Below are 10,030 nucleotides of genomic sequence, written 5' to 3' on the forward strand. Positions count from 1 at the left end.
AGGAGAGATTTGGTCTCTGTGAATAGGCTTGGCTTCTGGGGGCTCTGTTGAATAGGTTTGGCTAAATCTGGGGCTCTGTTGAATAGGCTTTGGCTAGATCTGGGGCTCTGTTGAATAGGCTTGGCTAATCTGGGCTTTTGAATGGCTTCGTGCTATTGGAGCTCTGTTGAATAGCCTAGTCTGGAGGCTCTGTTGAATAGGCTAGTCTGGAGGCTCTGTTGAATAGGCTATCTGGGGCTGTTGAATAGGCTTGGCTACTGGGGCTCTGTTGAAAGGCTAGTGGAGGTCTCTGGGGCTAGTCTGGAGGCTCTGTTGAATAGGCGTATCTGGGGTCTGTTGAATAGGCTAGTCTGGGGGCTCTGTGAATAGGCTTGGAGGCTCTGTTGAATAGCGCTTGTATCTGGGGCTCTGTTGAATAGGCTAGTCGGCTAGAGGCTCTGTTGAATAGGCTGTGCTGGAGGCTTTTTGAATAGGTTTGGCTAGTCTGGCATCTGTGATGGGCTTCGGGGCTCTGTTGAATAGGCTTGGCTAGTCTGGCGGGCTCAATGTTGAATAGGCTTGGCTTTCTGGGTTCTGTTGATAAGGCTTGGCTAGTCTGGGGGCTCGTTGAATAGGCTTGGCTAGTCTGGGGCTCTGTTGAATAGGCTTGGTAGTCTGGGGTCTCTGTTGAATAGGCTTGGCTAGTCTGGGGCTCTGTTGAATAGGCTAGTCGCTTGGGGCTCTGTTTGAATAGGCTTGGTATCTGGGGTCTGTTGAATAGGCTGCTAGTCTGGGGCTCTGTTGAATAGGCTTGGCTAGTCTGGGCTCTGTTGAATAGGCTTGCTAGTCTGGAGGCTCTGTTGAATAGGCTTGGCTATCTGGGGCTCTGTTGAATAGGCTTGGCTAGTCTGGGGGCTCTGTTGAATGGCTTGGCTAGTCGGGGCTTGTTGAATAGGCTTGGCTATCTGGAGGCTCTGTTGAATAGCCTAGTCCGGAGGCTCTGTTTGAATAAGGCTAGTCTGGAGGCTCTGTTGAATAGGCTAGTCTGGAGGCTCTGTTGAATAGGCTGGTGGGGTCTGTTTGATAGGCCTAGTCGGAGGCTCTGTTGAATAGGCTAGTCTGGAGGATCTGTTGAATAGGCTAGTCTGGAGGCTCTGTTGAATAGGCTAGTCTGGAGGCTCTGCTGAATAGGCTTGGAGGCTCTGCTGAATAGGCTAGTCTGGAGGCTCTGTCTGCTGAATAGGCCTAGTCTGGAGGCTCTGTTGAATAGGCTAGTCTGGAGGCTCTGTTGAATAGGCCTGGTCTGGAGGCTCTGTTTGAATAGGCTGTCTGGAGGCTCTGTTGAATAGGCTAGTCTGGAGGCTCTTGTTGAATAGGCAGTCTGGAGGCTCTGTGAAAGCTGTTGGGGCTTGTTGAATAGGCTATCTGGGGCTCTGTTGAATAGGCTTGGCTGTTCTGGGGCTCTGTTGATAGGCTTGGCTGTTCTGGGGGCTCTGTTGAATAGGCTTGTCTGGAGGTTCTGTTGAATGGCTTGGCTAGTCTGGGGCTCTGTTGAATAGTTGGTAATCTGGGCTCTGTTGAATAGGCTTGGCTAATCTGGGGCTCTGTTGAATAGGCTTTGGCTAATCTGGGGCTCTGTTGAATAGGCTTGGCATCTGGGCTCGTTGATAGGCTTGCTAATCTGTTGTTGAAAGGTTGCTCGGGGTCTGTTGAATAGGCTTTGCTATCTGGGCTCTGTTGAATAGCTTGCGTAGGGCTTGTGAATAGGTTGGCTAATCTGGGGGCTCTGTTGAATAGGCTTGGCTAGTCTGGGGCTCTGTTGAATAGGCTTGGCTAATCTGGGTTTTCTTTTGAATAGGCTTGGCTAATCTGGAGGCTCTGTTGAAATAGCTGCCTAAGTCCGGAGGCTCTGTTGAATAGGCTAGTCTGGAGGCTCTGTTGAATAGGCTAGTCCGGAGGCTCTGTTGAATAGGCTTGGCTGGGGGCTCTGTTGAATACGGCTAGTCTTGGAGGCTCTGTTGAATAGGCTTGTGAGCTAGGTCTAGGGGGCTCTGTTGAATAGGTGCTATCTGGGTCTCTGTTGAATAGGCTGTATTGGGGCTCTGTTTGAATAGGTCTAGTCTGGAGGCTCTGTTGAATAGGCTGTAGTCTGGGGGCTCTGTTTTGAATAGGCTTGGCTAATCTGGTTTCTTTTGAATAGGCTTGCTAATCTGGAGGCTCTGTTGAATAGGCTACTCTTGTTTTGGGGCTCTGTTGAATAGGCCTTGGCTGTCTGGAGGTTCTGTTGAATGGCTGGCTAGTCTGGAGGTTCTGTTGAATAGGCTTGCTAGTCTGGGGGTCTGTTGAATAGGCTAGTCTGGAGGCTCTGTTGAATAGGCTAGTTTGGAGGTCTGTGAATAACGGGCTTAAAGTTCCGGGGGGAAACAAAAGGGCTCTGTGATATAGGCTATCTGGAGGCCTCTGTTGAATAGGCTTTGCTAATCTGGGGCTCTGTTGAATAGGCTTGGCTAGTCTGGGGGCTCTGTTGAATAGGCTTGGCTAATCTGGGGCTCTGTTGAATAGGCTTGGCTAATCTGGGGCTCTGTTGAATAGGCTTTTGGCTATCTGGGGGCTCTGTTGAATAGGCTTGGCAATCTGGGCTCGTTTTGAATAGGCTTTGCTAATCTGGGGCTCTGTTGAATAGGTTAGCTAGTCTGGGGCTCTGTGAATAGGCTTTGCTAATCTGGCTTTGTGAATAGCTTGGCTAATGGGGCTCTTGTTGAATAGGTTGGCTAATCTGGGGCTCTGTTGAATAGGCTTGGCTAGTCTGGGGGCTCTGTTGAATAGGCTTGGCTAATCTGGGTTTCTTTTGAATATGCTTGGCTAATCTGGAGGCTCTGTTGAATAGCTCTAGTCCTGGAGTCTCTGTTGAATAGGCTGCTAGTCTGGAGGCTAGTTGAATAGGCTAGTCGGAGGCTCTGTTGAATAGGCTTGGCTGAGGGCTCTGTTGAAGAGGGCTAATCCGGAGGCTCTGTTGAATAGGCTTAGCTAGTCTGGGGCTCTGTTGAATAGGCTTCTACTGGGTCTCTGTTGAATAGGCTTGGCTAATTTGGGGGCTCTGTTGAATAGGTTGGCTAATCTGGGGCTCTGTTGAATAGGCTTGGCTAGTCTGGGGGCTCTGTTGAATAGGCTTGGCTATCTGGGTTCTTTTGAATAGGCTTGGCTAACTGGAGGCTCTGTTGAATAGCCTAGTCTGGAGGCTCTGTTGAAAAGGCTAGTCTGGAGGCTCTGTTGAATAGCTGGCTAGTCGGAGGCTCTGTTGAATAGGCTTGGCTGGGGGCTCTGTTGAATAGGCTAGTCTGGAGGCTCTGTGATAGGCTAGTCTGGAGGCTCTGTTGAATAGGCTAGTTCTGGAGGTCTGTTTGAATAGGCTAGTCTGGAGGCTCTGCTGAATAGGCTAGTCTGGAGGCTCTGTTGAATAGGCTTGTTGGGGCTCTGTTGAATAGGCTAGTCTGAGGCTCTGTTGAATAGGCTAGTCTGGAGAGCTCTTGTTGAATAGGTTTGGCTAGTCTGGGGGCTCTGTTGAATGGCTAGTCTAGGGCTCTGTTGAATAGGCTTGGCTATCTGGGGGCTCTGTTGAATAGGCTGTTGTCTGGAGGCTCTGTTGAATAGGCTTGCTAGTCTGGGGCTCGTTGAATAGGCTTGACTAGTCTGGAGGCTCTGTTGTAGGCTTGGCTATCGGGGCTCTGTTGAATAGGCCTTGACTAGTCTGGGGGACTCTGTTGAATAGGCTTGTAGTTGGAGGCTCGTTGAATAGGCTTGGCTAGTCTGGAGGCTCTGTTGAATAGGCTAGTACTGGGGGCTTGTTGAATAGGCTTGCTAGTCTGGGTCTGTTGAATAGGCTCTGCTCTCTGGGGCTCTGTTGAATAGGCTTGGCTAATCTGGGGCTCTGTTGAATAGGCTTGCATAGTCTGGAGGCTCTGTTGAATATGGCTTGGCTAATCTGGGGCTCTGTTGAATAGGCTGGCTAGTCTTGGGGCTCTGTTGAATAGCGCTTGGCTAATCGGGTTTCTTTTGAATAGGCTTGGCTAATCTGGAGGCTCTGGTTGAATAGCCTAGTCCGGAGGTCTCTGTTGAATAGGCTAGTCTGGAGGCTCTGTTGAATAGGCTAGTCCGGAGGCTCTGTTGAATAGGCTTGGCTGGGGCTCTGTTGAATAGGCTAGTCCTGGAGGATCTGTTGAATAGGCTAGTCTGGAGGCTCTGTTTGAATAGGCTAGTCTGGAGGCTCTGCTGAATAGGCTAGTCTGGAGGCTCTGCTGAATAGGCTAGTCTGGAGGCTCTGCTGAATAGGCTAGTCTGGAGGTCTGCTGAATAGGCTAGTCTGGGAGGCTCTGTTGAATAGGCTAGTCTGGAGGCTCTGTTGAATAGGCTGTTCTGGAGGCTCTGTTGAATAGGCTAGTCTGGAGGCTCTGTTGAATAGGCTAGTCTGGAGGCTCTGTTAATAAGCTAGTCTGGAGCTTGTATAGGCTCGGAGGCTCTGTGAATAGGCTTGGCTGTCTGGGGGCTCTGTGAATAGGCTTGGCTGTTCTGGGGCTCTGTTGAATAGTGCTGTCTGGAGGTTCTGTTGAATAGGCTTGGCTAGTCTGGGGGCTCTGTTGAATAGGCTTGGCTAATTCTGGGGCTCTGTTGAATAGGCTTGGCTAATCTGGGGCTCTGTTGAATAGGCTTGGCTTAATCTGGGGGCTCTGTTGAATAGGCTTGGCGAATCTGGGACTGTTGAATAGGCTTGCTAATCTGGGCTCTGTTGAATAGGTTTAGCTAGTCTGGGGCTCTGTTGAATAGGCTTGCTAATCTGGGTCTGTTGATAGGCTTGGCTAATTTGGGGGCTCTGTTGAATAGGTTTGGCTAATCTGGGGCTCTGTTGAATAGGCTTGGCTAGTTCTGGGGGCTCTGTTGAATAGGCTTGGCAATCTGGGTTTCTTTTGAATAGCTTGGGCTAATCTGGAGGCTCTGTTGAATAGCCTAGTCGGAGTCTCTGTTGAATAGGCTAGTCTGGAGGCTCTGTTGAATAGGCTAGTCCGGAGGCTCTGTTGAATAGGCTTGGCTGGGGGCTCTGTTGAACAGGCTAGTCCGGAGGCTCTGTTGAATAGGCTTAGCTAGTCTGGGGGCTCTGTTGAATAGGTTTGCTAATCTGGGTCTCTGTTGAATAGGTTGGCTATTTGGGGGCTCTGTTAATAGGTTTGGCTAATCTGGGGCTCTGTTGAATAGGCTTGGCTAGTCTGGGGCTCTGTTGAATAGCGCTTGGCTAATCTGGGTTTCTTTTGAATAGGCTTCGCTAATCTGGAGCTCTGTTGAATAGGCTATCTGGGGTCTCTGTTGAATAGGCTTGGCTAGTCTGGAGTCTGGAATTAGTGCTTGCTAGTTGGAGGTCTTGAATAGCTTGGCTAGTCTGGGAGGCTCTGTTGAATAGGCTAGTCTGGAGGCTCTGTTGATAGGCTAGTTGGAGGTCTGTTGAATAGGCTGTCTGGAGGCTCTGCTGAATAGGCTAGTCGGAGGATCTGTTGAATAGGCTATGTCTGGGGCTCTGTTGAATAGGCTAGTCTGGAGGCTTTTGAATAGGCTAGTCTGGAGGTCTGTTGAATAGGCTAGTCTGGGTGCGTTGAATAGGCTAGTCTGAGAGGCTCTGTTGAATAGGCTAGTCTGGAGGCTCTGTTGAATAGGCTTTGGCTCTCTGGGGCTCTGTTGAATAGGCTAGTCTGGGGCTCTGTTGATAGGCTGGTAGTCTGGGGCTCTGTTGAATAGGTTGGCTTGTCTGAGGCCTCTGTTGAATAGGCTTGGTAGTCTGGGGGCTCCGTTGAAATAGGCTTGACTATAGTTCTTGGAGGCTCCATGTTGAATAGGCTTGGCTAGTTCTGGCAGGCTCTGTGCAAAATAGGCTGGATAGTCCTGGAGGCTCTGTTGAATAGGCTACTCTGGGTCTCTGTTGAAGGCTTGGCTAGTTCTGGAGTTTCTGTTTGAATAAGGCTTGGCTAGTCCTGGAGGTTCTGTTTGAATAGGCCTTGGCTAGTCTGGGGGTCTGTTGAACTAGGCTTGGCTGTCTGGGGGCTCTGTTTGAATAGGCCTTGGCTTAGTCTGGAGGTTCTGCTGATAGGCTTGCTGTCTGGGGCTTCTGTTGAAAATAGGGCTTGGCTAGTATGGAGGTTCTGTTTAATAGGCTTGGCTAGTCTGGGGGCTCTGTTGAATAGGCTTGGCTAGTCTGGGGGCTCTGTTGAATAGGCTTGGCTAGTCTGGAGGCTCTGTTGAATAGGCTTGGCTTGTCTGGGGCTCTGTTGAATAATTGTTTTTTCAACAACATGTTTAGTGGTCCATGCATGGCTTTTGAAAATAGTTAAATATTTCCGTGTTTTGGTCGAAGAAGTTGGTAAATTGAGTTGGCTATTTTTAATTGATGCATTTCAAGTGAATGTATTTTATTTAGCAAAGTTAGTTATTGAGAAGTAGTGCTGAGCGATAAACACGTCGCTTATTTTATGTCGCTTATTTTATGGCTTTTTAAAGAAGTAATTGACAGATGTCTCTCAAATGATTTGAGTAGAATTTTGTCGTTTTCTTCCCCGTGAGCCCAATGCCCACATTGCACAGTTTCTCTGGAGATAAATCAAATCTAGCCTCATCTATGCGATTTAGTAGTGAGTTGTAGTGTTTAACAGGCCAATATTCTACGTAGTTTAGAGCATCAAACTTGGTAATTAACTACAGTAACCATAGTGCTTTGCTCTTCTTCTTGTCCGGTCTGTGTCGTGCGGGGATGTAGAGAACAGTTGTTGCTGCGTGAGGGATCTCTAACTGAAAATACATGATCAAAGTGATTCATGATTGGTATTCAGCGGTCATAAAAGCCTAATTTACTTTGACAAAATCATTATTTTGTTGTTCTTCACACGGTATAGGCAGCAGCTCTGTAGAGATGAGATGATGACTTGGAATAAATAATAGTCAAATAAAACAAATGTAATAATATACACAACAGGTGAAATATTTGATTAAAGTAATGTGAATAACGGCTGGTTAATAAGTGATCAGCAGAAATGAGTCACTACCATCATGGCTTTTTATTCATTGTTTTATTCTGTGTTACAGCATTCAACCCACATAATGCAAATTAAAAACTGACCTTAACAAGCGCTAATTGCTCAGCGCTATTGAGAATAAAATAGTTCTTTAAAGGCAGCCTAGTGTTTAGGTTACAGTAAGTTCACTCAAAACACCACTCACTTGTCTTTTATATCCACTTTTTCTCCCTGTTTTCTATCTTGTCTGTATCCATCTGCCCCTATTTCTGGGTTGGCAGGGCCCTTAGTAGAACCAGGAGAGATGGAGGACCGTCTGTACCGTTTGTCTGTGTGTAGATAGATAGATGAATGTCTGGCTACTCACATAGGTGATAAGTGCTATGTCTACTAGCTCCAACCTTCACAGTGCTTTGCTCATTAAATGGCCTGGGCTACAATCTCAGGACAGAATTCACCAATTCTACTGGATTTATGTTCTGCTGCCATCTGATTGACAGAGTTCTGTGTTTGTGTGTTTGTGTGTATGTGTGTGTGTGTGTGTGTGTGTGTGTGATTGGCTCAGGTCACCATGCCAAATTCCATCTCATTTTCTCTCTCAGGACCTTTAATGGACATGGCTGTTGAGATAAAATCTTTCTCTCTGCCTCCTTCGCTCTTTCTCCATCTCCCATCCCTTGACAAACGGTCTGACCTTAATGGCCACATGTACTCTTAAATCTCCACCCAGCATGGCCACCCCTCGGAGCCTGGTTCCTCTCTAGGTTTTACTCTGTACTTCTGTTCCTGTCTTTTTACGGGAGGTTTTTCCATCGCCACTTTGCTTCTTGCATCTTCATTGCTTGCTGTTTGGGGTTTTAGGCTGGGTTTCTGTGTAGCACTTTGGGACATCTGCTGATGTAAAAAGGCGTTTATAAATACATTTGATTGATTGGTTGGTTCTCCCCTCCTCCAGATCAGATGTAAGCTGCTGGATCTGCCCGTCAGCCTGCGCCCCACAAGCGAAAGGCCTTCTGGAAAACAACATTCCACCAAGAGTCCAGCCATTCATCTATACCTCCGCTATCATCATGTCGACCAGAGCGAAGAGAGCGCAAACAAGAGACATAGGTGGGCGCGTGCACACACACACACATCACACACACACACACACACACACACACACACACAACAGACGACACACACACACAACACACACACACACACCTTTCTTGAAGTTGCCATGTCAAAGTAAAACGTTTTAGTAAAGGCCTACTAATATTTTCATTTGTAAAACATCTATAAAAATACGTGATGGAATAAATTCATCCTCTATACACGCCTGGCTAATGCATAATTAAATCAGAAGTTCCCTTGCTTCTCTCTCTCTCTCTCTCTCTCTCTCTGTCTCTGTCTTAGTCTGTTGTCTGTCTGTCTGATGCGGTCGTCTGTCGTGTCCTGTCGTCCAGTGTCTAGTCTGTTCTGATCTGTTCTGTCTGTCTCCGTCTGTCTGTCTGTCTGTCTGTCTGCGTCTGTCTGATCTGTCTCTGTCTGTCTGTCTGTCTGTCTGTCTGTCTGGTCTCTGTCTGTCTGTCTGCTTGTCTGTCTGTCTCTGTTCTGTCTGTCTGTCTTGTCTTGTCTGTCTGTCCGTCTGTCTTGTCTGTCTGTCTGTCGTGTCTGTCTGTCTCTGTCTGTCTGTCTTGTCTGTTCTGTCCTGTCTGTCTGTCTGTCTGTCTGTCTGCGTCTGTCTGTCTTTGTCTGTCTGTTTGCTCTGTCTGTCTGTCTGTCTGTTTGCTGTCTGGTCTTCTGTCTTGTCTGTCTGTCTGGCTGTCTGTCTGTCTGTCTGTCTGTCATGCTGTCTGTCTGTCTGTCCTGTCTTGTCGTCTGTCTGTCTGGCTGTCTGTCTGTCTGCATTGTCTCATTCTCTCTCTCTCTCGCTTTCAATTCGCTTTATTGGCATGACGTAACAATGTACATATTGCCAAAGCTTATTTTGGATATTTACAATATAAATAAAAATGAGAATCAAAATTGTCAACGAGACAACAGTAACAACAATAACCAAGTGTCAAAATAACCATACATTCAACAATAACAATAAGCATACAGTAAAGTACATGTGCAGGTTGATTGGTCTGTCAGACACTGTCCCTCAACTTATGGCAGGCAGTAATGTAGTGCGCTGCCAACCCACAGCTCTCTGCGTCCTCCCCCAACAGGACGGCTAGCCTACTCTCATCAGAGAGGTCTTTGAAAKCTTGAATAAGGTTTTCAAATTTGGGAAAATGAAACTCTCTAATTGTTTTATATTTTTGACATTTTGTCAGYAAATGCAGCRCCGTCTCAGGTTCTGCTGTTGTGCAGTGGTTGCACAGCCTTTCCTCTACAGGGAGCCAGGTTTTCTTGTTTCTACCCTTCTCACTCTCACTCTCGCTCTGCTCTCGCTCTGCTCTCTCTCTCTGCTCTCTCTCTGCTCTCTCTCTCTGCTCTCTCTCTGCTCTCTCTCTGCTCTCTTTGTCACTGAACATTCACGTGTTATAATTTTTGGGGGGATCTGAAAAACCTCCAGTTTTAGCAGACTTTCTCATGATTGTGACGGATGGGTTCTCAGGATGAGTTCRACTCTGGCTTCTCACAGAATCCAAGGAGMGTGAACTCTCTCTCTCTCTCTGATACAGTGCCAAATCAGATGGACTCAACACAATGGCTGTTGTTAGAATTGTTATCGAGTTTTTCAGTATGACTGAAAGCCATTCCATCTTTGTCCGTTCACTGTTTGTTCATTGTAGTCTCCCTTTGAGTGTAGTTGTGTCCTGTCTTAGTGTGATGCCATCTGCGCTCAGATACTGTACTTTCCTTACATCTTGTTCTTTCATTACGCAGGCTATATTGAACAGTGAATCATTACTGTGTGTGTGTGTCACAATGACATGACACACACACACACACACACACACACACACACACACACACACACACACACACACACACACACACACACACACACACACACACACACACAC

General features: G+C 47.4%; 1 protein-coding gene across 1 annotated transcript in view; it reads left to right on the plus strand.

Annotated features, from left to right (window-relative positions):
• Nucleotides 1-10,030, plus strand: part of LOC111955136 (trafficking protein particle complex subunit 9) — a 150,157-nt gene that overhangs the window by 58,610 nt on the left and 81,517 nt on the right. The window contains exon 14 of the mRNA XM_070436029.1: nucleotides 7,984-8,138. Within this exon, the coding sequence (XP_070292130.1) occupies nucleotides 7,984-8,138 (155 nt within the window). The remainder of the gene's footprint in view (nucleotides 1-7,983; nucleotides 8,139-10,030) is intronic.

This window comes from Salvelinus sp. IW2-2015, linkage group LG30 (assembly GCF_002910315.2).
Source record: "Salvelinus sp. IW2-2015 linkage group LG30, ASM291031v2, whole genome shotgun sequence".
Lineage (NCBI taxonomy): Eukaryota > Metazoa > Chordata > Actinopteri > Salmoniformes > Salmonidae > Salvelinus > Salvelinus sp. IW2-2015.